The 26,146-nt window shown below is 51.0% G+C and overlaps 10 protein-coding genes across 10 annotated transcripts; 6 read left to right on the top strand and 4 right to left on the bottom strand.

The window, feature by feature from the left end:
* Window positions 1–52: 52 nt before the first annotated feature.
* Window positions 53–2,216, top strand: An08g06140 (hypothetical protein; the record flags this gene model as incomplete). The annotated part of the gene is made up of 8 exons (XM_059749110.1): window positions 53–107; window positions 204–356; window positions 455–582; window positions 794–906; window positions 1,002–1,062; window positions 1,424–1,747; window positions 1,946–2,034; window positions 2,084–2,216. The coding sequence occupies 8 exons, from the start codon at window positions 53–55 to the stop codon at window positions 2,214–2,216; spliced, it is 1,056 nt and encodes a 351-aa protein (XP_059604086.1).
* A 1,021-nt stretch (window positions 2,217–3,237) lies between these two features.
* Window positions 3,238–4,490, top strand: An08g06130 (uncharacterized protein; the record flags this gene model as incomplete). Its single annotated transcript, XM_001392691.3, has 4 exons — window positions 3,238–3,355; window positions 3,431–3,773; window positions 3,831–4,387; window positions 4,447–4,490. The coding sequence occupies 4 exons, from the start codon at window positions 3,238–3,240 to the stop codon at window positions 4,488–4,490; spliced, it is 1,062 nt and encodes a 353-aa protein (XP_001392728.1).
* Window positions 4,491–5,273: 783 nt separating this feature from the next.
* On the top strand, window positions 5,274–5,699 carry An08g06125 (hypothetical protein; the record flags this gene model as incomplete). Its single annotated transcript, XM_059749109.1, has 1 exon — window positions 5,274–5,699. The coding sequence occupies one exon, from the start codon at window positions 5,274–5,276 to the stop codon at window positions 5,697–5,699; it is 426 nt and encodes a 141-aa protein (XP_059604085.1).
* A 440-nt stretch (window positions 5,700–6,139) lies between these two features.
* On the bottom strand, window positions 6,140–7,843 carry An08g06120 (uncharacterized protein; the record flags this gene model as incomplete). The annotated part of the gene is made up of 4 exons (XM_059749108.1): window positions 6,140–6,334; window positions 6,447–6,628; window positions 7,178–7,196; window positions 7,232–7,843. 4 exons carry the CDS (start codon window positions 7,841–7,843, stop codon window positions 6,140–6,142), a joined length of 1,008 nt encoding a protein of 335 aa, XP_059604084.1.
* Window positions 7,844–8,575: 732 nt separating this feature from the next.
* An08g06110 (hypothetical protein) lies at window positions 8,576–10,117 on the top strand (the record flags this gene model as incomplete). The annotated part of the gene is made up of 5 exons (XM_059749107.1): window positions 8,576–8,583; window positions 8,916–9,110; window positions 9,256–9,307; window positions 9,814–9,883; window positions 10,044–10,117. 5 exons carry the CDS (start codon window positions 8,576–8,578, stop codon window positions 10,115–10,117), a joined length of 399 nt encoding a protein of 132 aa, XP_059604083.1.
* Window positions 10,118–10,554: 437 nt separating this feature from the next.
* An08g06100 (uncharacterized protein) lies at window positions 10,555–12,509 on the bottom strand (the record flags this gene model as incomplete). The annotated part of the gene is made up of 4 exons (XM_001392687.1): window positions 10,555–10,789; window positions 10,852–10,955; window positions 11,077–11,365; window positions 11,449–12,509. 4 exons carry the CDS (start codon window positions 12,507–12,509, stop codon window positions 10,555–10,557), a joined length of 1,689 nt encoding a protein of 562 aa, XP_001392724.1.
* A 1,646-nt stretch (window positions 12,510–14,155) lies between these two features.
* On the bottom strand, window positions 14,156–19,773 carry An08g06090 (uncharacterized protein; the record flags this gene model as incomplete). Its single annotated transcript, XM_059749106.1, has 3 exons — window positions 14,156–15,511; window positions 15,567–19,641; window positions 19,706–19,773. 3 exons carry the CDS (start codon window positions 19,771–19,773, stop codon window positions 14,156–14,158), a joined length of 5,499 nt encoding a protein of 1,832 aa, XP_059604082.1.
* A 474-nt stretch (window positions 19,774–20,247) lies between these two features.
* Window positions 20,248–22,560, top strand: trpC (anthranilate synthase multifunctional protein trpC-Aspergillus niger; the record flags this gene model as incomplete). Its single annotated transcript, XM_001392685.1, has 1 exon — window positions 20,248–22,560. The coding sequence occupies one exon, from the start codon at window positions 20,248–20,250 to the stop codon at window positions 22,558–22,560; it is 2,313 nt and encodes a 770-aa protein (XP_001392722.1).
* Window positions 22,561–23,009: 449 nt separating this feature from the next.
* On the top strand, window positions 23,010–24,462 carry An08g06070 (uncharacterized protein; the record flags this gene model as incomplete). Its single annotated transcript, XM_059749104.1, has 5 exons — window positions 23,010–23,184; window positions 23,291–23,488; window positions 23,606–23,671; window positions 23,756–23,838; window positions 23,947–24,462. 5 exons carry the CDS (start codon window positions 23,010–23,012, stop codon window positions 24,460–24,462), a joined length of 1,038 nt encoding a protein of 345 aa, XP_059604081.1.
* A 276-nt stretch (window positions 24,463–24,738) lies between these two features.
* On the bottom strand, window positions 24,739–25,711 carry An08g06060 (uncharacterized protein; the record flags this gene model as incomplete). The annotated part of the gene is made up of 2 exons (XM_001392683.1): window positions 24,739–25,626; window positions 25,706–25,711. The coding sequence occupies 2 exons, from the start codon at window positions 25,709–25,711 to the stop codon at window positions 24,739–24,741; spliced, it is 894 nt and encodes a 297-aa protein (XP_001392720.1).
* Window positions 25,712–26,146: the final 435 nt, after the last annotated feature.

The raw sequence follows: 26,146 nt of genomic DNA, 5'->3' as shown, positions 1-26,146 counted from the left end.
GTCAAAGGGGGGTGAGGGGGAAAGACGCGATGGTAAGGAGACGACAATCATCATGAATAGCGCGGGCGGTAAAAGCAAGCGACTAAAGGCGACTAGACAGTGGAGAAGTTGGTCTCTAGTCGAGTGGCAGAACCACGGATTTCGGTTACCGACCTCCATTCCAGCAAGCAATATCTGAGCAGATTCCATCTTGCACGATTCAGGCGGGTCGTTCCGCCTGTGCATGCCCGGTGGTTGTGGGAGACAAGTCGCTGAATCCTTCTTTTATCCATGGGAGACGTTGTCACAGCATGAGATGATGCGACTGAAGGAGTACATATTGGATTTCGATGTTGCCACTGGGCGAAACCACAAGCGTGTATCAGAACTCAGAAGATATGGGTGAGCAGCGAATGGGTCTTTGTGAATGCATGATTCTCATCTCCCTATCCATTTTTCTCCCTTTTGTGCGGAGAAGCGATCGACGGGCAGTTGCAAGTGGAGTTTTACCATACAGTACCTGGCCGTAGGAACAGGAACGACAATATTCCTCCGTACGCTAATGCCCATCCCAATCTTGAGGCCATCCACCTTTTCCACATGGTAGAGCTGCAGTAGTAGCCTCCGCTGGTTGCATTCTACCCCGTATATCATCACATCAGACATGCACGATACCGCCACGTTTGATTCCTCAGAATGTCCGGTCTATGAATAGACACTACGAGTAAAGCGTCACTGTCTCTTTTTCCAACTCAAGCCCCCAAGACATTCTGGAACAAGCCAACCGACCGCGTAACTTTGTGTGATGGAAAAGCCAGCCATGATGGCGCGGTGTACCTGGCGATCGGGCGCTGAGCGTGCCGGGCCTCCACCGCGTGGTGGGCACCTGAAACTGCAGGCGCCCTTCCAGCTTGCACCCTTTACCAGGTTTAGAAACGGTCGGCTACTACGAACTGTTGACGATGTCTTCTGCGGCTCCTGCTGCTGCTGTGGTTGTTATTACTGCTGCAGGATTAGTCTAGTCCGTTACTGATGAGCAGCAGAGACAAGAGAGATCTGGGATTGATTTCGTCACCAGTGGAGGTCAGCGCTTAACATGATTTGAAGAGTTTAAAAACAACACCTGATGGGCTGTCGAATGGCATCCCGGTCGCCATGGCCATCTCCTACAGGTGCGCACTGCAGATCTGCGTCATCCGGAAATTAATTCATGCAACTGAATCATTAATCATTATATCTACGGCAACGACAACTTTGGAAGAAGATTGCCACTCTATATGGGATTTAACTTTGAACCTCTTTCATGTCTCATAGTTTGCTGGATCATGCCTTATGCTACCGACATGCAGTATCTATAACGCAGTATCCAGTTAGTAGAGGATGGTGTGGTAGTAATAGTCATAGGTGTGTCTAGGATGGGCTTTTCGGATTTAAGATGTAAGAGGCTATGCCCTTTTCGAATTGCCCTGGTCTTACCATCGGGAGAAGAATCCAAGTTGGAGCACCACAAACTTGGTACAAAGTAGAAGAAGAGCCGGACGTCGAAAAAGGGGAGAGCTACTCATTAAAATCGCAATTCCATTGGATCGTGCTGGATTTTTCCTCCACTGCCACCCCTTACCAGCAGAGCCAATCAGAAACCAAAGACTGGGTCGCCATCGCCTTTACCAAACGAGACGACTCCACTGCCCCTATTGAAGTGGTCCAGTTATCGTCACTCTTAGGTTGGAACCGGGTCAGCTTATCGTTCCAGAAAAAAGCGGGAATGGTCAATGGCAGAAAGAAGAAGGAGGAGAAAAAGAAAAGGGTAAAAAAAAAAGTTTTATAAAAATTTTATTAGGGAAAATCAAAATCGAAATCGAAAAAGAAGAGGAAAAACCTTTTCCTCAGCCTTCACCCACACCCCCCCCCCCCCCCCCCCCCAATACTCACTTGGTACTAGAATACCTACTTAGTTTACTAGTAGACTAGCAGCAGCAGGTACCGGCACCCGGTAGTGATGGAGTCGGCGTATCAGCCTGCTGCGTTCTCTTTAGTTAATCCCCTCTTCCTCAGGTTTTCCCCCAATCAGTCCCTCCTTTTCCCGGGTCTGTCTGCTCTCCAGGCTAGTTCGTCGTAGTCTCTCTCCCTCACACTCTCACACGCTCTCTTACTCGTCTTTTTTGGCACGCTCTCGGGACTGCCTCAGGATCTCGTCTTGGCCCCTCTTTTTCCGTTGCCCGACTCACTCACGCTGAAAGTCTGCCCCCCCTTACAACCTGTTGAGCTTAATCCTTTCCCTCCGGCCCTTCAGCCTCGCTCGCTTTACTCTCTCTCTCTCTCTCTCTCTCTTTTCTTTTCCCTTTCGATCTCTTGTCTCATCTATTCCCACCACCCACCCCCTCCCTCTTCCTCTTCTTCTTCCTTCTCCTCCTTTCAAACCCCAACTTTCTCAAACGGATCGGGATAGAACCAACATCTCCCCGAAGAATCCCTGGGTTTACTTTTTCATCCAATTCTTTTCTCTATTATTTACTTACTACTTCTCCTTTCGCTATCCTCTTCCATCCAACTTCTCTGGATTATCCTTGCTGAAATCACCGCGATTGGTGTATTTCGCTGTTCCACCTTCCTTTCGCCTCCTTTCCGCCTACTAGTCCCAGACGCTCCGCGCTTATATTTGATTTTTCCCCTGCCGCCCGTTCCTTTGCGTCCGCTTGGCCTTTAGTAATAATATCATCCCCGGTTTAATTCCATTCTTCTCTTTCTCCTCCTCCCCAGTTGGAGTTTGATATATCAAGTTCTCGAGCAAAGTGAGTGGCCCCTTTCACGTCGTTGTTCCTTTTCCTCTTTGCGCTTCCTCTGTGCCCCGGAATCCCTCCCTCATGGTGAACGGTGCTCCCAAGCCTTCCGGTTGACGCATCAGCTGCACCTCCTTGCGTCAGCACGATCTCTGGGGAGACTGCTGGCTTTTGGTTCTGATCCTTTTCCGACACTCAAAAATCAAATCGTGCATCGTTCATTCGATTGTTTTTCTTGGGGTGTCCGATTGTGGTTCTTTCCGCGTTCGCCCACGGTCGACGGGGCAAGGGGCTGGTTGAAATCCAATTTTACAATACACGGAGAATTCGCTTCCCATGGCTGACTGACATCTTTCCCTGCGGACAGGCTCGTTACTCTTGACGTTCACTACCACCCGCCCACCTACTCCTTTTCCACCCCCGCTACACATTTAGACTTTTTCATCCATCACTCCCACGTTCATTAATAGCCGCCAAAATGGGTTGTGGAATGAGTACCGAAGACAAGGAGGGCAAGGCCCGCAACGAGGAGATTGAGAACCAGCTCAAGCGGGACAAGATGATGCAGCGGAACGAGATCAAGATGTTGTTGCTGGGTATGCGCCTCCTCTCCCCGTGCATGTTTCGCAGTGCCTTCGCTGGGACGCAAGACTAACGATGTCTTGAAACAGGTGCTGGAGAGTCCGGAAAATCGACCATCCTCAAGCAGATGAAGCTGATCCATGAGGGCAGCTACTCCCGCGATGAGCGCGAGTCCTTCAAGGAAATCATCTACAGCAACACCGTCCAGTCTATGCGCGTCATCTTGGAGGCTATGGAGTCGCTGGAGCTGCCTCTGGAGGATGCTCGCAATGAGTACCACGTGCAGACCGTCTTCATGCAGCCTGCTCAGATCGAAGGCGACAACCTGCCCCCGGAGGTCGGCAATGCCATTGGCGCTCTGTGGCGCGACAGCGGTGTGCAGGAGTGCTTCAAGCGGTCTCGTGAATACCAGCTGAACGATTCCGCCAAGTAGTAAGTGCCCGCGTCTGTCTCGGGCTCGTCGGGAGCCTTTGTTAACCGATTCCTTAGCTACTTCGATGCCATCGACCGTATCGCGCAGCCCGATTACCTCCCCACCGACCAGGATGTCCTCCGCTCTCGTGTCAAGACCACCGGTATCACCGAGACTACTTTCATCATCGGCGATCTGACCTACCGTATGTTCGACGTTGGTGGTCAGCGTTCGGAACGTAAGAAGTGGATCCACTGCTTCGAGAACGTCACTACCATCCTTTTCCTGGTCGCCATCTCCGAATACGACCAGCTGTTGTTCGAGGACGAGACTGTCAACCGTATGCAGGAAGCTCTTACCTTGTTCGACTCCATCTGCAACTCCCGGTGGTTTGTCAAGACTTCCATCATTCTCTTCCTGAACAAGATCGATCGTTTCAAGGAGAAGCTGCCCGTCAGCCCGATGAAGAACTACTTCCCCGACTACGAGGGTGGTGCTGACTACGCCGCCGCCTGCGACTACATCCTCAACCGCTTTGTCTCTCTCAACCAAGCCGAGCAGAAGCAGATTTACACTCACTTCACATGTGCTACGGATACCACACAGATCCGTTTCGTTATGGCCGCAGTTAACGGTATGTTTTGCATGCCCCTTTTGAATGGTTCCGTGCTTCCAGATACTGACTTCCTCTAGACATCATCATCCAAGAAAACCTGAGACTGTGTGGTCTGATCTAATGACCGGTATATTTCGCTCGAGTGAGAACTTCTCGACATTTAGACCGTATGCTATGTGACTTGTAATCTTGTCTGTTTTGCTTTTTGCCATACCATGTCGCAATCTGTTCTTTTTTTTCCTCCCTTTTGAGAGATCCTGGCGTTGAGACATTCACTTGTCTATTTTACTAATTCCCTATTTCCTTTGTCTTGAAATGATATCTAGCCGGCTCTTTGTTATCAGCATTACCGATATCCATCCCATGACACAGAGCAGGAGTTGTTTTACCTTTGCACTTTCCATTCTGTTTCTCTTCTCTGTGAGCAGCGGGTCATCTGTGGTTCCATCGGAATTCATAGATAATTAGAGCCCGTGCTTGCGTGTCTTCTTTTTCCTTTTCACTTATATGGGATTCCCGCGTCGTTTTCTGGTCTACCTCCCTCCGTGTTCGCGTTACCCTCCACCCCCTCTTTCCGCTTTTCCTTTTCTATCCTGTGTCTTCTTTTCCCCAGCTGGATATCCCATCATCTCTTGGTGCCCCTCGTCCGCAATTCTGTGTGTAACCATATATCACGCATTCTTCCATATTGGTCTCACGTACATTGGAGGGCAATGAACGACGACAAGGCCACGGGCACGGGAGATTGACAGGGTACGCTGATATTCATGTCATTTTCTCATGTGTCATGCCGGGTCGGTCATTGGGTTATAGTCAGAGTTAAAGGATTGTGAAATATATCTTCTGTTAAAAAATTCGTGTTTCCGCGTAGAGTCGGTGTACAATGGAAGAACTTTTAGAATAAATGCTTGATCCGTTAAATAAATATTTGCACAAGATAGGAATAGTTTATCAATTATCAGCATGTATCTACACAAGGTGTCTAGGACTAGACCCAGGTTCAGCTTCAATCTCCGCCCAGCGGATAGTGCTATCTACTACTGTTACTTGGCACTCCCTCCCCGATGGAGGACACCTACGCCTCCCATCAAAATCAGAACCGCAGCTTCGGCCCCAAGAACACGATCAGAATAGCCACCACCCACATCCCGAAGATCCACGCATACAGCATCATCCGTCCCCACCAGCCCTTCCCCTCCGTCATCCTCCGCAACATCCCCATACGCTGCTCCGCAACCTTCATATTCCCCGCCGTGCGATCAATCCCATCCACCGCGCGAGCCAGCACCGACTTCTCCGCCTCCAGGGAGGAGTGGAATGTCTGCGCTGAGGTCTTCAGCTGCGTTGCTAGCGCAAGCATAGATGATGTCAAGTTTTCTTGTTCTGCGCGATGGGAGGAGAGCGTCTCTTCTGTCGCTTGTAATCGAGCGTCTGAGGATGCGTCTGAGGATTGCTGTGGGGAAGGAGGGTTCTTCTGGATAGAGGAGCCGGTTGCGCTGGCTGTTGCAGTGGAGGGGGTGGTAGTGGGTGCATGTGATCTGTTTCGGAGAGTTGATGGTTGTTCCTGTGTCGGGGCGGGAGTTGCTTCTGGGGTTTGTGAAGGTAGTTCGGTCGTTGTTGTTGCTGTTGTTGGTGCGGGTAAGGTACTGGTGGGTGCTGTTGTTGCTGGTTCATGGTCGTCCGTTATGGTATCACGCTCCTTCTCTTCATGTTCGAATTGTTCGTCGGTGGTGCTTCCCTCCTCTGGGGTATCGAGGAGGTCTTCACCGTCTAGGGAGTCGTCTTCCTCTTCTTCGTCGGATTGAGGTTCCGCCTGGGAACTACTGATCTCGTCGAGGACAATCTGGAGCTGTTTGAGGATCTGCCGTTGGCGTGCGAGGTCGGTCTGCAGGTCATTGCGACGGTCGGTGGGCTTGATCTGGGGAAGGGTGCGTTCGAGGGTTTGGAGGTTGGTGCGGGCGTATTCTATGTTCTTTGGTGGAAGGTTAGTCAAAAGTCAAGATGCTGGCTGTAGCTGTGTTCCCCACGATGCAACGCGATGGATAGTGTCGGGTAAAGGAAAGGCGCGAGGACGTACTGCTCCGACTCTCATGCGCTGGTATTCTGACCGGCGTAGTGGCTTCAGATCCGCGGCTGAAGAGAGGAGATTATGCTCTAAACGAGCAACAAGGCGCGAGAGGTTCAAAGCAGCGAGATCCGGAGAGTCCGGGTATGAGGCGTAGTCTGTGAGAGTCATCTTCTCTGCTTCTGCTAGGTGTGCTGCGAGAAGAGAGAGAGAGGAGGGGAAGGTTGGGCATGAAGCTCTTCTGGCCATTCCATCATGTGGTGTCGGGGAGGCCTGTAGATCTCTGCTGACTCATCCAGATCGAGCGGGTTGTTTGCACTAGTCCTAATCAGGCAATCGGGGACTATAGAGCGTCTCGGGATTCAGTCGCTTTCCCTCTCTCGCTCTTGCAGGAGGGAAACTCGCTGCCTTCGACAAAATGCTCGGAAAGGTACCAGATGATCATCTTCATGGAGGTCATCAATCGTCATTGAATGCTAAGCTAGGTAGGTGCCAAAAACAGAATAAATAAAGGAAACTAAAACACACACTGCCACCCTTTTGGGCGCTGTCGTTCGGGACAGACGCCCTATGCTACTAGCCCGAAAATCCTCATAAGCCGTCCCCGAGAGGAAAAAAGAACAGGTAAACTGAACAGCGAAGCCCACAACTAAAAGAGGAAAGGTAAACAGAGAAAGCCAAATCCTGGAGGAAGAGCAAAAAACCCCCCACAATGCATCGTTCTCGAAGAGGAAACATCACACCATCAGTCAGCTTAGCTAGCTGTACTCGATCATCAACCGTCGCCAGGAGCGCACCCCCTCCTCATCTGCGTCGTGCAGGTATTGAACTGCGTAGCCACAATTTTGGGAAGGATGGGATCCGATAAGGTTTGCGATACTGGGGACCCCCTGTTCGTGGCTAGTAGCAATAGGGTTGGCATGGCACTGAACCGGCGCAGGAGTCCCGGGCTGGCGCCTAGGATCTGACACCACCATGGAACCATGAGTTGGCGCTTCAGATGACGAGTCACCGACGCGATCATCCATTCTCACCGCGGGGGGTGTAGCTGAACGATGGTCGTGGGCAGGGGCGGAGGCGGCACACCCGGGCGACAACGGCACCAGATGACCGTCCGACCCAGATGCTTGCTTTGTCCAATGGCTCCGCTCGCGGGCCAGGACAGCCGCTAGATAACCACTAGAAGGTAAGGGAGACAGCTGGGAAAGTGGCTGCAGAACATCACAGGCTGAAGGGAATGGACCAACGCCCTGGGAGGCTGGGTCATTGAGATAGCCTACGCCGTAGCCGTGGCCCTGGACTAGGCCTAGGCCCACTGCTGCACTCCTGCCGACGGGCTCTTCGCCACCACTACCCACGATACCACCACGATCGCACTTTTCGGACGGCGTAAATGGTGGCGGGTCCATCATTTGCCTCTCTGGTGGTACGTAGGCGTAGGATCTATAGGGTGGTGGACGGCGAAGACGCTGAACTAGTAGGACTAGAATGCAGAATAGGCTGACAATCACGTATAGAATGGCGAGGGAGAGGATCCGAATGTCTTTTTTCGGAATTGACCATTCATTGTCCAAGCAGCTCATTGCAGGGTTTTCCTAAATGTGCTGGGTCCTAGGGCAGCACACACCAAACACTCACACGCACACGCACGGCTTGCTCCCTTTCTCCTGCTGAGGGAAATAATGCAAAATGTATTTGTTGTCTAGGGTGTTTCAGTAAGTATTAGGAATTTCTATTTTGGGGAGGGGGAGGAGCTGTGTAACCCGCGCAATTGGGAAACAATGGTTCTGTACCGAGTAGTATAGTTGGGATCTCTCTCTATAGTATTCTTCTTTCCGTGCCAGGAAGGTGAAGAGACGACGATTGCAGTAGAAGAGCTCAATAGAGAGACAGACAGTTACGCCCAAAACCAGTTGTGGTAGAGCAGTCGCAGAATATCACAGATGGGGTTGGAGGATGGGAGGTATAAGAGAGGAAGTAATGATGAAAGACAAGCCAAGTGGTTACAATTTCATAAAACCAACGACTTCTTCTTTTTGCAAGGATGCGAATTGGAAGGTACTTATAACTAAGACCAGCATGGCGCAAGCACGGCGCATCAAACTAAATCAAAAAGAAAAAAATCAAGCACCAGTCCTGGAATGATCCGGTGAGGGAAATTCCCATAGTCTGTTGCTGATATTAGATCCAGGGAGAAAAGGAAAGGTGCGCGCGACTCCACCATGCAGGGACATCTACAGTAAAAAAAATCCCCGTGTAGTGGGATCGCAGCGTGTTTTGAAGCTCGCATTGCAGCAGGTGTGATCTAAGCTATCTACGGACAGGGAAGAGAGAAAGAGGAAGAGAGAGGGGGGGGGGGTGGAATAATGTGAAAGTGGCCCCTCCAGGTCCAGCTCTGTCATGTTCAGCCACGAGAGCATAATGAAGGGAAGTTGAACCCACGGGAATGGGGACTCCAACTGTAATGCACCCCCGTCATAGGACCAGGAACGTCTCAACGCAAGGCAGGTTCAGCTGTCCAGATGAAGCGCCACATTCAGGATATCGGCTGGTGGAGGAAAGATGGGGGGGGGGGGAGAAGGGAAAGGGCCCGCTAAATTCATTAGCGAGAAGCTCCCGACCCAGTACAGATCAAGCAATCAGCAAGTATCGACGGTATAAGGCGACCTGGACCGGGTGAGGCTCGAACACTAGTCTCCTTGTCGGGGCCAGAGATGGCGGACTGAAGAGAAGAGAGTCTAGTCTCGTCTTGAGTATCTAATTTGTCCGCTGAAGCCAGAGTAAGACCGAGCGTGTTGAAGTGGAGTCCCTTTAGTAGTAGTGCAGCGACCAAGACCGAGTGGAGAAAGAAGTCGTTGGACGGGATGAATATAGTAAGTAGTAGATAGATACTCATGACTACCAGGTACTACTGAACTGAACATATCTACTGTATGTATCTACTACTAGCTAGTACTACCACTACTCCTAATATGCGGGTGAAACAATTCATGCATCCGTTCATTGATCACTATAATTCTCCATACTACGTAGTACAATCAAATCAAATCAAATCAAGCCCAACTAGGGATTCCTCCGGTCAGGTGCCCGCGCGTATTATTACCTGTCCCACCCACATACTATTCTGTCTTCTTTTTCCCCCTGTAACTTACCGGCCTCGTGATCTAGAATGTAGTAAGAAGTTCGCTGGTTTACGACGAACTCACGCCTCTTTTCCCCTTTCTTACCTTCCTTCCTTCTTTCCCTTCACATCCTTCCCTTTCTCTCAACTATTTTGCCCGTCTGTTCATCACTTCTTCGTGTCATCGCTCCCCATTACCCTTCATGGCCCGTCAATCCATCTCAGCTGCGCCTTCTCCCCCCAAATTTCCCCCTCCAGAAAATGAAAGTGATCGTCTGGAGTACCGCAGATCCAGTTCGAACTCTCACAGTTTCCGGGTCCCGACCCGGTGGGGGTTCATGAATATACTTCTCATCAGCTCGCCATTTGCAGAGTGGATTCATGCTTTATGAGACAGTCATGACATCTGACTCTGGACAGGCTGCCACTTTTTTTCTTTTTCGGTCTTTTCTTCCCGCCCCCCTTGGATTCTTCTCTCCCCCCCAAAGATGGGCGACTCAGGAACGAGAATCGTCTGGCGCCCCAGTGTGGCGGTGTTCTCGGCGATCAAGTGTGGCGCTAGATTTGCCCTGTCTTTGCCCTCTGACAGGCTCCTCGGCCGGCCTGGCCTCCAGTACCAACTACACTAAACATGCCGCGCCATTTTTTTTGGCCCCGGAAGCATTCTCCATTCACTGTTATTCATTCGCTCGTTCATCTGCATTGCTCGAATGGGTCTAGTACTATCACCGAGTATCGTCGGGATCTGATCGACTCTCCTCTCTCCACCCCCATTCTTCCAAGCCCACGACCCAAGGACCGGGTTCGCTTCAAACGCACGTCGGCGATCTATTGAGTTTCCATATCCATTCCAAATACTACGCTGCATGTACCCCACTAATGGCGATATCCGAATTTGACAACTCTCATCCTTACAGTTAGGTCAGCCAATGCGACTAGACGGGCAACTTGGCGTCCTGGGGCAAGTGCGGCATGTAATGAAGGGCCCCGCGGATTCGTCTACAGTTTAGCGGCGACAGTATCCTTCTGCATCTCCTCCTTAGCGCGATCGCGCAGCGCCTTGCGCAAGATCTTTCCTGAAGGATTCTTCGGGATCGCATCGAGGAACACCACCCCTCCGGTAAGTCTCTTGATCGCAGACACTTTGCCATCCATGAATGCCACAATATCTTTCTCGGTGGCGGTCTGTCCGGTTCTTAGTACAATATAGGCCCGGGGACTCTCGTCGTCATTCCTATTCGTCAACACCGCATCAGCCTATTTGCTCACTAGGATAAAACCCTCTTGTTAACCCACCTTGGAACACCAATGACTGCAGCATCGGCCACTCCGGGATGCTCCAACAGAAGAGCTTCCAGTTCAGCCGGTGCGACCTGGTTGCCTTTGACTTTGATTAACTCCTAGCGAAACCATGCCAGTTAGCATCATGCAACACGAGACAGAAGCAATGTATTGGATATTGGCCTGCATCGCAGGTGGCGACCCAGTGATTTTTTTTTTTTTCTTGTTCGTTCAGCTCACCTTCTTTCGGTCGACTATGTGGAACTTGTTACTGTCGTCGACATAAGCGATGTCTCCTGTCTTCAGCCATCCATCCGCCGTCTTGGTCTCCCTTGTGGCTTGCGGATTCCTCCAGTAGCCCTTCATGACATTTTGACCTCGGACCCAGAGTTCACCGCGCTGATTGCGTCCCAATTCTGTCACGCCATCGTCGGCCATGATCTTCGCCTCGCAGTTTGGATTTGGTTCTCCTACTGACGCCGATTCGCTTATCTCATTGGGGTCCCAGCCCATCATAGAGCACGTAGCCCTTTAGGAGAGACACAAAGAGGTTTCGTTAGCCTGCAGGTTGTTCGCCACTGAAAATACACCAGAAATGGGTGGATAGCTTACTCGGTCATACCCCATCCCTGTTTGACGTTGATGCGTCCAGGTTCCCACAATGCTTCTACCTCCACACAAACCTCCCTCCCTAGAGGTGCCGCGCCGCAGGATACGCTTTCCACGCTACTCAAATCGTATTGGCCGCTTCTGACTGCAGGATGCTTGGCCAGTGCCACCGCCACCGGTGGAACCAGGATGAGATCGCTGATGCGGAACTTCTCCGTGTACTCGAGGACTTTGAGAAAATCAAACTTGGGCATGATATACACGGGTATATCGCGACTTAGGGCGGACGCGATGAAGATGTTCTGTGCCATGGCGTGATACATGGGAAGGAAACAGAGCCAGCGCGTGCGAGTCTGCTTGTCCTTCCAATCCGGATTGAGGTAGGAGAGGTGGTTGAACTGTCTGAGGTTGGCAACATAGTTCTTGTGCGTGATCTCTACCCCTTTGGGTCTGCCAGTGGTGCCACTGGAGTAGTTCAAGGCGAGAGTCCGATCGGCCAACTCCGCGCTGGACAAGTCATCCCATGCGAATCCGCTACCTTCGTCCTCAGACGCTATCAGGTCCCCCCAGTAGCGGCAGCCCTTGACGGCACCTCCTTGGCCATCATATATGGCATTACTAAAGACAAACACCCGATCGCGGTTGAGGCCAGCCAGTCCTGCGGCTTCGATTCCTGTGTCCAGACTGCCTTCGGCGCAGATCAGATAGGTTGCACCGGAATCCTGCAACTGATAGGCTAGTTCCCGAGCGACGTAGGATGGGTTTGCGCCGGTGAAGATGCCGCCAGCCATGATGGTGCCAAGAAAGACGACGGGGAAGAATAAGTCATTGCCGGAGTAAAGTAGTAGACGGTCACCCGACTGTAGGCCATGCTTGCGCAAGCCTGCTGCAAATCGTTGACACCATAGACGGAAAACGTGAGGGGTGAAGTAGTGTGTGTCGGGACGAGCAGCCTCGGAGAAGCAGCGGTGCGTCTTGGAGAGGGGGTGAGTCGGCGAAGTCAGCAAAGCCGAGGCCATATGGGTGTTGGGGATGTCAATCTGCCAGCGCGACTTGAACGGCATGTTTGCCAACACGGTAAGACTACTACTGATCCTGGATAATGACTGAAATGTGTGGAAATGCACAAAAATTCACCGATTGAACGACTCAAACAGCCTGTTGTGACCCATACAGTGGATAACAAGTGGCCGTGAATAACAGTCGCAGTGACCCGGTGTTCGAGTTGGGAATGATGACTAGTAGTAATAGGGACTCCTTACACCCAAACCTTGCAGTATATAATAGTAGGACTCTGCAATACCAAGAAATATGGAACAATTCCTATGGACAGATTGTAATCAATAAGAAAGAAAGCAAAACAAAAGAATGAGAGGAGAGAGAGAGAGAGAGAGAGAGGCGATTCTAGTTCCAAGTAGTAGTAGTATATATGATATAACATCTTACTACTACTGCTGCTACTACATACCCACCGGGAAGTCAATTTTCCCTTTCCCCCTCCCCCTATGCAGTCATTCCCCTTCATAAACTCTGTTTGGGACCAGTCAAAGTCCCCCACAAACAAGGAACATAACAAGGAGGAACACAATCCATGCATCCACGTCAGCACGTAAGCAACAGCACAAAGAAAAAGAAATGACAAGGGACCGCATAATCCCTGGTCAATCCGGGATACCCGTTGTCCCCCAAAAGTCTAAGTATACTAGTTACCATTGGTTTACACTTGGAAAGGCACTTACGAGTTCCTCCTTAGGTAAGATGAGGTGGAAAAAGAAGGGAAAGCTTTCCCCGCATTTGCAGTTGGTTTTGTTGGAAATGAAAAGGAAAGTTAACATCCGACCGAGCCAATCGGTTGTGGTGGTTTGGGACTCCTCGGTTCCTTGAATGTTTCTGGGCCGAGGGAATAACCCAAAAAGAGGAAAGGAAAAAGAGAGTAAGGAGGTAGTCTAGTAGTGTGTTGGTTGTCAGTGAGAAGCGGGGGTTGAGACTACTAACTATTACAGTAAGTATCTACGGTCAGTTGGAGCACAATCTACTCCGTACCTCGGACGGCGGTGGTGGTGGTACTTACTATATGTATGCACCTAATAATGTAGGAGTTGTCTGTCTACCTTGGGGAACAATGGAAGTACACGTAGTAGTAGTAGTAGTAGTAGTAGGATCCTTTATGTGTGTGAGATGGATCAGATCACTACTATCACATCACATTTGTCGTACTGCTGGGAGGAACTATAAGTCACTATTAAGGTAGGCGAATTGTTACTAGTAAATACTGGTGCTTAAGTACTAGTTTGCTTTTTTTTTTTTTTAATGTTCTGTGCGAGTATTGAATGAACCCGACAAAAACAACTACTGAGCAAGGTGTGACAGGGATGGAAGGAAAAGGGGAGGGAGGGGTCCGCGGCTACGTGCAGTGCAGTCACATCCCTACATGCAGATTTGTGGAATGATGGATGTATATAGCTAGGATTTATGAGACATACTGAAACGCTTACGTCCGTACCTTGATATGCATGCTGGCTAGATGTAGACTGAAAACGCGAACATGGGAAATGAAGAAATGCATCATCCCCTTTAAAGTCATGGACCAGAATATCATCCGTTGTACGCGAGAGAGAACCAAGAAGAAAAGAAGGAAGGAAATTGATTGAACCATCCCCCGCACCCCTTATGAAAACAGCTATGAACACCCATTGTCACTTAAATGTCATTATGCCTCGTCACCATCTCCTCCCAGGCACGCCAACGTTGCCTTGAGCTCACTCACGATCTTCTCCTCCAGCCGACTCTGTGCTCCCGATGCTGCATCGACCGGCTTCTGACGCGACAACTCCAGCTCCTTCTCACTCGTCGCAACGATCCGCGCCCGCAGATTCTGCTTCCGTTCCAGAAGTTCTTCAATATCCTCCTTCACTTGAGCTTTGTCCCATTTGAGCTCCTGGATCGACTGCGCATCGATGCCAAGGCTGGCACCGGCTTCACGGAACCGGGTTAGGATGTATGAGATAAGCGCCAGTGAGTATGCCTCGGAGACCATGCTAAGACTGATTCGGTGGACCGACGCTGTCGTGCGACCGGCAGCGAAAGAGTCAGCGGCACGTTTGAGCTGGCCTTCGAACTGCTTGAGGAATGCCGCAACCTCGGGCGCAGTGCGAACAACGTGGTAAAGAAGGTTTAGGCACAGGGGAAGGATGCCACCGGTCCAGATGGAATACAGGCGGGGCACAGGGTCGAAAGGCCCGAATCCATTCGAATCGCGCAGGATGTTCGTGAGACGGCAGGTGGAGAGCCGAGACAGAACCACCTCGACCGCCAAATGTTCCGCCAGCATAGGGATCGTAGACATTTTAACCAGGAGCGACATGCTGAGCTCGCCGTATACGGGATCACCGGCCACAGCTAGCTGGTCAGCCCACGAAAATAGTGATGTCGCCAGTCTCGCGGTGTCATTGTCAGCGACATGGTAGACGATGTGCTCAAAGAGACGGTCGACGTGCTTCACTTGAAGTGAGCTCTGCAGAATTGCTATCAGGATGGCGAAATCTTTCGGCGTGCACTTGTCTGGCTGATCATGTAGGTAGGTTGTCAAAGCCTTGAACCCTTGCGCCACGACCACCTTCACAATCTCCACGATAATTCCCAGGTCGGACGATACCTCGGGTTTCTTGGTGATTGTTTCAGGGGCTGTTCGAGAGGGTGAATCCAGATGGAACTGGAGAGCGAGGAAGAGGACATTCAGAAGGGATCGGTAATATTCCGTGTCATCGTTGATCAATGCGTCCTCGTAGGTGGCGCGGCGCGTGCGTAGAGCATCCCATACGACCTTGAGGAGACCAAAGAATTCGGCACCCTTGGCTCCGATCGCAACTAGTCGCTGAAGTAGAGCTTGGGCAAATTCTACCCTGGTCTGTTGTATCCTCTCGAAGATCGCTTCCTGCGGCACGCCTCGGGTGTTGGCTTCGAGGCAACTTTGCACAACAATGGCCATCGACTTTTGAACCTCACGGTCCGCCATGAAGTCCGCAGAGTGTTCGACGGCGAAGAATTTCCAACTATGAAGAAGACTCTGCAAAACCCCAACGGTTAGAACAGCTCAGTTGATTGATATGGCCAGTACTTACCACTTGCGCCTCGACCAAAGACAGATTTAGGTTGGCCCGCTGGAATTCCTCCGCAAATCCCTGGTTGCGACTTCCAGTCCACGCGAAATCATAAGAGAGGAGCTTTTTGCCGAGTTGGATGTCGTAGTAATAGTCTTGACCGAGGTAGCGAGACTGCAGGGGTGTCCGCTTGAAGTCCACGAGCTTGCACCCGGGATACCTCATCTCGAAATTCTTCTTTAGATTAGCATGTAGCGAGGCATTATACCCAGCCACATCAACTGCGTCCTTGGAATACCAAGACACGAGCGGAATCAAAGTCTTGTAAAAGCCTCGGTCCTGCATCTCCTTGGCTGAGTGGAGATACACGGCACAGATATCTGCCACAACAGCCGCAATACGGGTAGCAGAAATCTGTTCCTTGACGGTCAGGGAGGATATTTTCAGCTTTGAGACATAGTTCACCAGGCTAGTGAAGAAAAGGGAATGTTTCTTCAATTCTGGGGTGGCCCATGGCCAATTTTCCTGAGCATGAGAGACAAACTCCAGCAGCGCGACAGCCAGTTGAAGGTCAAGCTGCTCAATATGCGACAGCATATCAAGTGCTATCTTCAGGAACGGGGTACCCCTCATCGCTGCTCCCTTGTCCTTGTCAGTTTTCCTCAGCGACTGGCGTGGTGAGGTGCCCGTAAGGATGTAGACGGCCAGCCACTGTTGGCGCTTGCTGACAAGGGTTGTTAGCAAGTGCCATATACCCAAACGCAGGTCGGAATCGCTGAGCGGCTTGTCAAACTGCGACAGGACATCAAGGAAAAGACATGCGGATTCCGCTCCCAGGTGACCGACCAAGGACGGCGGCTCATTTGCCGGGTCCAGAGCTGCGCCTGTTATGAGAACATTGAGGAGCGAAGCCACCGGGAGCCGATAGGCATCATCCAAAGCATATAATTTGATCAGAGCGGGTGTAGCCTTGAACAGTTGGTCTTCCAGCAAGGATAGTGGCTGTTCGAGGAGCTGAGCCGCCTGTAGCAGCCTGATCGAGAGGTCCAAGGTCGCTAACACCTGCCTTTGCACAAAGATCATGTAGCGGAGATACAATGTCGACGGGGTTTGAAGGCCATCGACAATAAGGCGAAGGATGGAATTGAAGGGCAAATCCGCGGCCGACTGCGGCCGCAAGACACTGAGAAGATAAGTTGCCGACGAGGAAAAGACGCCCGTGATCTTGGTGTCTAGCTTGGTGATTTCATTCGTGCCATAAGCGTAGTAGAGTATCCTCTCAAACACCGTTGCGAGTTTCGTGCTGATTTCAAGCTTCTGTTCCGGAACATTGAACCTCCAATTGCCATTGCTATTGTAAACTTCCACCATCACCCGCACAAAATTCAGAAGAGTTCCTCTCATCATATGCGAGGGAATGCCCGCGGTGAAATCGGATGGAAGAATTACCTTCCCATTAGGACCGTTGGGGCTCCTTCTCAACACGGCTCGAGAAGCAGCGTCGTCAACAACTGCTTGGAACAGACGAACACAGCCCAGCAAGAAGGGATAGTCTCCCGATGTCACTTCTGTAGCTGAGACAATCGCAGTCAGGATGCCACCCTTACCATCAGAGCCCAGCAAGCTGCTGCGGGAAAGTAGGGGCCACACTCTGCCTGGCAGAACGTCGATGAGGACGCAGATGAATCGCAGGCAGGCAATCGTGGACTCCATCACCACATCAGATCCTGTTCTGGGTCCGATGTTGGGTAGGTCGCGCTCAAAAATCTCAAAAACAAGCGAGATAATGTCGCTTTGGCGGGATAGACCATCGCTCGCGAGCTCCAAGATTCTCTTAGCACTCGAGCCATCGCCGCTTTGCACTTGCGAGTCTTTTGCTGCAAGAAGAAGATCGGCCAGAAGGCCGATCGAATCGGCCACGGAATCTTCTCCATAACCTGCTGAAAAGCCTCCATTCTCGTTCCACTCTTCTAGCCAGCTGCCGAGATAGCTCAGGCAGGAATACTGATGGTGCCACATGACCACCGCGGGCCTTGACTCGGAGACGACTTGTCCGATTGCTGAAGACGGTATCTGCGAAGAGCCCGTAACAACCAGGGCGTTACTGGTTTCCTGCTCAGTAAGCTGCCTTCGGGGAGATGTGCCGACCATGGGAAGTGACTGAACAAGTGTGACGAAGTTTGCGTTCTCATCCTCTCGAATCGTTTCGTAGCCTTGGAATCCGGGGGGTACGACCTGCGTAAAGGAATCCATGTTCTCCAACTCTCCAAGTATAACCGGAAGGCCTTCCTCGTTGACCAGGTCTTTGCTGACCAATGCACGGCACAGCTGCAGGAAAGGCACTGTTTCATAGGGGAAGCGAGAACGCGCTATGCGGAAAATGTTGTCCATCAGAGCATCATCCTTGACGAAGACCGAACGCGGGTCGCTGACGGGGCTTAACGAGGCACCGTGAAACCATTGCGACTCTACCGGTGAGCCCTGAAGAACTGCTAGGATAGACCCAACGATCTCCGGAGAATAGTCTAGGTACACGACGGTGGTCCGGATAAAATCTAGAAGCACGAGCTGAATCCATTGGCTTGTTAGGATGTCAGTGACTGCTGAGGTAGCCCCAACTTTCGTCGCCAGAACAAGGACAGTTTCGAACACCAGATCCCTCATCGCATCTGAGCTAAGAAGAGTTATCGCCTCATCCGCTGTGCAGGTTGGAGTACGTGCGTTCTCGAGCAACTCTTCATACAAAGTGATCTCCGAGGCTTTGGATGGATTCGAATGCGGTGTATTTGACTGGAAAGAATCCACTGCACTGTGGAATTGCTCCAACTCTCGGCTTTCCTTGTCGCTGAGTGCAAGCTCCCTCATAGTATGCATTATCAGTCCCCAGGAAAATGCAGCTGGATTAGCAATCTTGGATTCTACACCAGCCGACAAGAAAAGCTCGTTGATCTGGCCAATCTCTTCCTTTGAGAGGTAGTAAGGTGTCTCGACCGACGGGCCTTTGCGTGAAGAATTGCTGATGATTGATGGGACCGACAATGACAGCTTCAGAAAAGCTAGAGTTGTTAAAGAGACAAAGCCTTGAAGTGGCACCAACAGCTCCAGAGGATCCTGGCAAGGCTTCTTGTAGTCAGCAACAAGATCACGCAGTGAACATGATAAGGCAGTACTCACGACTCGGAGCGGCTCCAGAAAACTGTAGTCGACCATCAAACGAAGCCAAGAAAGCAGAAGCTCCGCACTAGGGATTTCTGTAGCCGCTTGAAGTTGCAGGAACAACATCTGTGTAATATGTACCACCTCTTCGATAAGAATTGTGGCCCATAATTCTTCCACTTCTTGGCTACTCTCGGTGGCGCCTAGCCAGCCACCACCACCGTCTAACGAAGACAGCCGACTCCGCACAGCTTCAATGCAGCCCTTGATAAACGTGCGCCAGCCTTCACCCTTGGACTTTTCTTTGAATATCGTGTCACCTAGTCTGGACAGCTGCTGAGAGGGACGGTCCGAAGGATCCTGGTTTTCTCTAAGATACAACGCAAGCAGCTTGCATGCCGCTTTGACGACATGGCTTCTCTCCGATAGGTATAAGCTGCGCAGCCGCAGGCGGCGGCTGGTCTCAGAATAGAAATCGGAAGCCTCGTCATCACGAGCTGCTTTTTGGTTGAAAATTTCGGCCAGGGCAGGTCCTGCGAGAGAGACACGAAGATTGTCACCTCCCGCCGCGCTTTGCAAGCTGGTTGTTTCCTCATCGGCGAATCGGTTGAGAAGGCGCGTGGCTGGTCGGGTTTGCCATTCTAATACTGTTAATCGGAGCGCGCTGATTTCATCAATACCCGCCTTCTCGCTCAGCCATAAAGCATCCGCTTTGATCTCCTTCAAATCATACGAAGATTGCGCATTTGTCTCGACATTAATTGCGGCTGTCTTAGATTCAAAGTCGGATTTCGATTTGGGGGAAGGAGAAGGAAAGCCGTTGAGGCAATTCGAGAGGACTTGGACGCTGTCGGGATGCGATAGAAAGGCATGGAGCCTTTCCACATCTTCGACGTTGCTATCGATTTTGCATGTGTGAAGGAAGGCTCTCTTCCAGGACCTAAGATCGCATAAACCATCAGTGACTGCTCGTCAATTGGGAAGAGACGAATGTAAGCCCATACAGAAGCTGGACGTCCCCGGAGAAGCACTTGTCCAGGGACGGGAAATAGGCTTCCGGGACGGGAGCCATTGGCGAGACAATTATATCATTCTAGTTGCTCGATGTGATGCGAAATGGATGTGCTGCTCGCGAGGGTCCAAGGCGACAGAGACCCGGAGCAAAAGGGCAGACAAGTCAAGAGTGTTAAGCAGAGAGCTCACAAGCTCAAAGGCGGGAACCCAAGAATATTATTCCAAGGAGCGGGTTTGGCTGGAGGTCAACAATGACTGCCTATCTGGGTTTAGTCCCAGGCGGTGAGCTGAAATTTTGCGCCGTTTGCTTTTCAACCCCGATCGGGAAGGCGACTCGGTCCACCGAGGATCTGAGTCAGGCCGCAGCCACCGTCGATGTTTGCTCCGCTCTCACTTTACTCCGGCAGTTGACAGCTCGACTTCAAAAAGGTGAGTGTGTTTCTATGTGCATTGCCCTGGCTCCTCGCACCTTATCGCATTGCTCTTCGATTCGTATCTAATTGGAAATTCCTGTCCTGCGCAGATTCTCGTCATGGCGGACTCCGGACTCGTCGATCATTCCCCCCACCATCCCACCAAGGCCGCCCAGTTGAACACGGCATCGAATGTTATCTTGATTGATAACTACGACTCGTTTACCTGGAACGTTTACCAGTACTTAGTCCTTGAGGGTGCTACTGTCAATGTATTTCGTAATGACCAGATCACTTTGGAGGAACTGATCGCCAAAAAACCCACCCAGCTGGTTATCAGTCCGGGCCCCGGTCACCCCGAGACTGACGCTGGTATCAGCAGTGCGGCCATCCAATACTTCAGTGGCAAGATTCCCATCTTCGGTGTGTGCATGGGCCAGCAATGTATTATTACTTGCTTTGGTGGAAAGGTTGATGTCACCGGCGAAATTCTTCACGGCAAGACGTCCGCGCTTAAACATGACGGCAAGGGCGCCTATGAAGGACTACCTGACTCGCTCGCCGTCACTCGTTACCACTCGCTAGCTGGTACACATGCGACAATTCCCGACTGTCTGGAGGTGTCCTCTTCCGTCCAGTTAACGGACGATAGCAACAAGGATGTCATCATGGGTGTGAGGCACAAGAAATTGGCTGTGGAGGGAGTCCAGTTCCACCCCGAGAGTATCCTCACTGAGTACGGCCGTACCATGTTCCGCAACTTCCTCAAACTTACTGCAGGTACCTGGGAAGGAAACGGGAAGCATTTTGATGAACAGAGCAACACGACCAAGGCCACCGTTTCCTCAAACACTGCCCCGAAAACTGACAAGAAGTTGTCCATCCTCGAAAGGATTTACGACCATCGGAGAGCCGCTGTTGCCGTGCAAAAGACCATTCCCTCCCAGCGGCCAGCAGACCTCCAGGCTGCCTATGACCTTAACCTGGCCCCTCCCCAGGTCCCATTTCCGGCTCGTCTTAGACAATCGCCCTATCCACTGTCCCTTATGGCGGAAATCAAGCGTGCTTCTCCCTCCAAGGGTATGATAGCCGAAAACGCGTGTGCGCCCGCTCAGGCCAGGCAATACGCGAAGGCCGGTGCCAGTGTCATCTCTGTGCTCACAGAGCCTGAATGGTTCAAAGGCAGCATTGACGACTTGCGTGCCGTTCGCCAAAGTCTGGAGGGCTTGACGAACAGGCCCGCCATTCTGCGGAAGGAATTCGTTTTCGACGAATATCAGATCCTAGAGGCCCGTTTGGCCGGTGCTGACACGGTCTTGCTCATTGTGAAGATGCTTAGTGTTGAACTCCTCACTCGGTTGTATCACTACTCCCGTAGCCTTGGCATGGAGCCTTTGGTTGAAGTGAACACACCCGAAGAGATGAAGATTGCGGTCGATCTTGGAGCTGAGGTTATCGGTGTCAACAACAGAGACCTCACTAGTTTCGAGGTTGATCTCGGCACTACTAGCCGGCTCATGGATCAGGTGCCCAGCAGCACCATTGTGTGTGCCCTCAGTGGAATCTCCGGGCCTAAGGATGTGGAAGCTTACAAGAAGGAGGGTGTCAAAGCTATCCTAGTAGGAGAAGCCCTTATGCGGGCAGCAGACACGGCTGCTTTCATTGCTGAGCTTCTTGGAGGCAGCTCACAGAACGTTTCCAAAGAGTCCCGGAGTTCGCCGTTGGTAAAGATCTGCGGCACTCGTTCTGAAGAAGCAGCACGAGCGGCGATCGAGGCTGGAGCAGACCTAATTGGAATTATCATGGTTCAGGGACGAACGCGATGCGTCCCTGATGACGTGGCCCTCCGTATATCTCAAGTGGTCAAGTCCATCCCGAAGCCTGCTGGTCAAACTCCTCCCACATCTCGAGGAACTCCCGCTGCAGCATCTGTTGAGTATTTTGACCACTCAGCCAGAATCCTACGTCATCCTAGCCGGGCGCTTCTCGTGGGCGTCTTCCAGAACCAACCCCTTGATTATATTTTGAGCCAGCAACAAAAGCTGGGACTCGATGTCGTGCAACTTCACGGATCTGAGCCGCTTGAATGGGCCAAATTGATCCCAGTGCCTGTCATCCGCAAGTTTGGGCTTGACGAGCCTGCGATCGCCCGCAGGGCTTATCACTCCCTACCATTACTGGATTCTGGCGTTGGGGGAACTGGTGAGTTGCTGGACCAGTCCCGCGTTCAGAACGTCCTCGATAAGGATAGCGGTTTGCGCGTTATTCTGGCAGGTGGCTTAGATCCCACCAATGTTGCTGGCATTGTCCAGAAGCTTGGCGAATCCGGTCGCAAGGTCGTTGGCGTCGATGTCAGTTCTGGCGTAGAGTCAGACGGTGCTCAGGATCTTGGCAAAATTCGCGCCTTTGTGCAGGCCGTGAGGGGACTCTAGCTTTGAATGGTCTTTAAATTTACCAAACATGGGATTTAAGGGCATCATTGGTCTTTTCACTTGATTTTCTTTGAGTTTAATTATTTTCTGCTTCGTTGATACCTTTCGGATCTATCATAGCAATGATGCCCAACAATGACACGGCCACTTCAGATATCACACTCCGCTTGCCAGCTTACAGTAACCTCACTATTTGTTGACGAGAAAGTCACCCTGAGCTCCGTTCGTAGTGTCATTCAACCATCTATCGAAACGTACTATACTACTACTCGTAATATATATCATATTCTCCCCAAAGCTTTCTACTTACCATATTAGTCTTCTGCGCTCACTCTGACATCCCTCAATTCACTCAACACTGCACCCTTCATATAGTCAGTTGAAAAGGCTTAATCTCAGCTGTTACATCAGCTTCCACCGGAATCTTCACCTCTCCCAATCTCCATAGAATGGGCAAGACCTTCAAAAAAATATATGCCAGCTCATTTGGCAAATTCGACGGTAATTCGGACAAAATACCCCAATGGATACGGGCCAACGGAGGCCAATATTCCAAGGATATTAGCAAAGAGATCACCCATCTGATTACCACCAAGGAAGCCTTCAAGGATAATGTTGAAGCAGGTAGGCACTTCATGGATCCACCTTCTCTCGTCATGCTATATAACTACCCCTGAATCTTTTGGACACAAGAAATGCATACATATCTAACAAAGACATCGAACAACAGTCCGCAAAGCTAAGCAACTAAGGACTATAAAAATTGTCTCTTACGACTGGCTGGAAGACTCTCTCTTATCTAAGAATCGGAGACCGAAGCGTGAGACGGAGTACCTTCTCGTGGATATACTGAAGAGTGAGAATAAGAAGAGGGGTAAAGAGAGAGACAAGATAAGGAAAAAGGAGAAAGAAAAGCCTAGGAGAAAAGGTACGTTTGCTTCTCTTGGGGCGAGTTGGTGATCGTTGGAGTTGGGTCCAACCGAGGAAGTGAATTCGGACGGACTTGACTACATATATCACCGTAATGACTGACATGTGCAACTAGGTAATCTGAAGAATCAGGACCCCTTTGGCAGGAAGAGAAAGGGCGTAAAGGCCGGCACTGCGGTGTGTATGTTATCGTCTATTCCCTCGTTCTGCGTGTTACGAAGGCTGATTCAGGCTGGCGATCTAGCGAGATATCACATTTATACAGATCAAGACGCAAGAGTGACGTACAATGCTACGCTTGTCCGGTCGATGCAGGGCAAAAACTACAAGGAGAGATATGTGGTCAGGGTGAGTTAGTCTTCTTTGCAATGCTGTGAATTCGCTCTCGTTTTGTCTCTCCAGGCAGGTGGAGTATATGTATCACGAGAAGAAGGCTGATCGAGTAGCTGTATGTAGGTATACGAGTCTAATAAAGAACCCCATGTCTACGCTACACATCTCGAGTACAGTCGTATTGGCAAGCAGCAGAGTCAACTCCTGACACCGCTGAAAGCAGATCAAGACTCCGCAGTGAAGGCTTTCAAGAAGATTTTCAAGGACAAAACAGGTAAAGAGTGGGAAGAGCGACTGAACGGTGTTTTACCCTCTGGTAAGAGGGATGCTGATGGCAAATTACTGCTTCCTCACGAGAACTGGTTTTACTACGAGGATCGGGCTGGGATGTTGTCAAATTTCCTTCGGGGAGTTATAGATGCACCCGACGGCGATGGCTCGATGGTTGTCAAGCAAGAGCATCTAGATGCACCAATGCAAGGCATCAAGCACGAGTCACCGCAGGATGCGAATGATGAGAGGCCAGGAAGCGACGAGTCAATAATCGTATACGATTTGACTGGTTCGGACGTAGAGGTTCTGAACTGTCCGCGAGACAAATATACCCGGTCGGCTAGCCCTAACTGTTTCCGAGGCTAAAACTTCAAGTCAGTTGCATACAAGATTTTCAATGTAGTACCACTGCGACCGCTACCTGGATGGCTACATGGTTTCTAGGCAGAAAGGAGAGAAGTAATATAATAAGTTCTTTCATATGGGTATACAATAGCGATCAGACATGCCAAATGTAAATGCCGCCCCTTTGAGCTCCTTCCTGAACACCTCATGCGCTGAATCAGACTTTTCTTTTGCCTTCGTAAATGATTATACACAGCCAACTGAAAGCCACAGGTGTCCTCAAGACTTAACACTGGCTCACAGATAATCCTTCTTCTTGCTCGTCCTAGTGTACTGGGTAAGAGCCCATTCAACATCACCACTAGAGCCTTTCTCCAGAGTTCCACCGCGAATTTCGAACAGTCGCATAGTCATACGAGGACCAACTTCCGCCAGCTCAACATCCCGGTATCCGGTCTTGACGAAAACATGGTGACGGACCTCAATGCTGTCCTCCTTGTTCACAAAGCTGACGACACGGTTTCCAACCTTGCCGGCCTCACGCGGAGGGAATAGGTGTTTCAAGATCTGAACCACACGAAGACCCAGCTTGGTCTTGAACCCTTCGAAGATGAGGTGAGGGTAGCTCTCTGACACAGTTCCGCGAGCAGCATTGGGGATATCCGCACGGAGAACAACGTTATGCAGGGAGAAACTAGCAGTCGGCCCATGAGGAAGGTGAGAGATCGTCATCGCAGTGGGTGTACCACGGTGTTCGTGCACGAGAATCATGTCGGTCAGCGCGGCGGCATTTGCGCTTGAGACCAAGTCCGGAAGAACGAGGTTACCACGGTTCAAGCGAATGGAAGTTGGAAGGAGCAGACGGATCTCCTTAGCGAATGTGCCCAGACGGACAGAAGGGGAGCGAGAGGTTGTCACGATAGGACGGGGGTCGGCGATGCCGGAGGTGAGGGCATATTCATCATCGAGATCGACGTCGCCATCTTTGTTCTGGTTATCCGGGGTAATGGATTCATCATATTTGAAGTCTTCGCGCAGCGATTTATCTTCAGCGATTGAGGGATCGAGGGGTTTTCCGGAGGCCAGCGACGCCTTCAGCTGGGCTCGCTTTTCAGCGATGGAGGCATCGCGGAGAGTAAGAGCTCTCCGGTACAGATAATCGCGACGCTCACGGGCTTGACGACGCTGGATCAGAAGTAGTTAGCGATATACCGTCTGGGAGCACGGGGAATGGCTAATTTTAGACTCTCAAGCAGCGACATACCAACATCGTGTATATATGTGAAGAATGATGAGTAGATCAAAATAGGGTCTGGAACGCAAAAGGCGGGCAACTTTTTTTCTTGCGGCAACTGCCGGTCTGGTCCGCCTTGGCCACCGGAGTTGTGTGGGATTTGGCGGCAACGACTCCGAATGCCTTGGCCTGAGCCGATCGCAAATCATCCACCATCCGGTCCTGTGGATTGTCCATCATTCCCTGCCCTCCAGGACACGCCCCAATTCACTTGCGTCAAGCTCTTCAGTGGCGGCAGGGACTCTGTGGTGAAGGTAAGGCATCTTCTCCCCCAGTTGGCTCGCTAAATTTGACGGACTGAAGTGAATCTGACTGGATTCTAGTCTAATCTCATATACAGTTGCCCCTCTGCTGTGGCACACTGGTGACCCCCCGACAAAGAGAACACAACATCCCCTGCCTCTGTCCTCG

The sequence above is a fragment of the Aspergillus niger genome, assembly GCF_000002855.4.
Source record: "Aspergillus niger supercontig An08".
Lineage (NCBI taxonomy): Eukaryota > Fungi > Ascomycota > Eurotiomycetes > Eurotiales > Aspergillaceae > Aspergillus > Aspergillus niger.
Note: the sequence above shows the minus strand (reverse complement) of the source record. Positions and strands in the feature narration are given on the sequence as shown.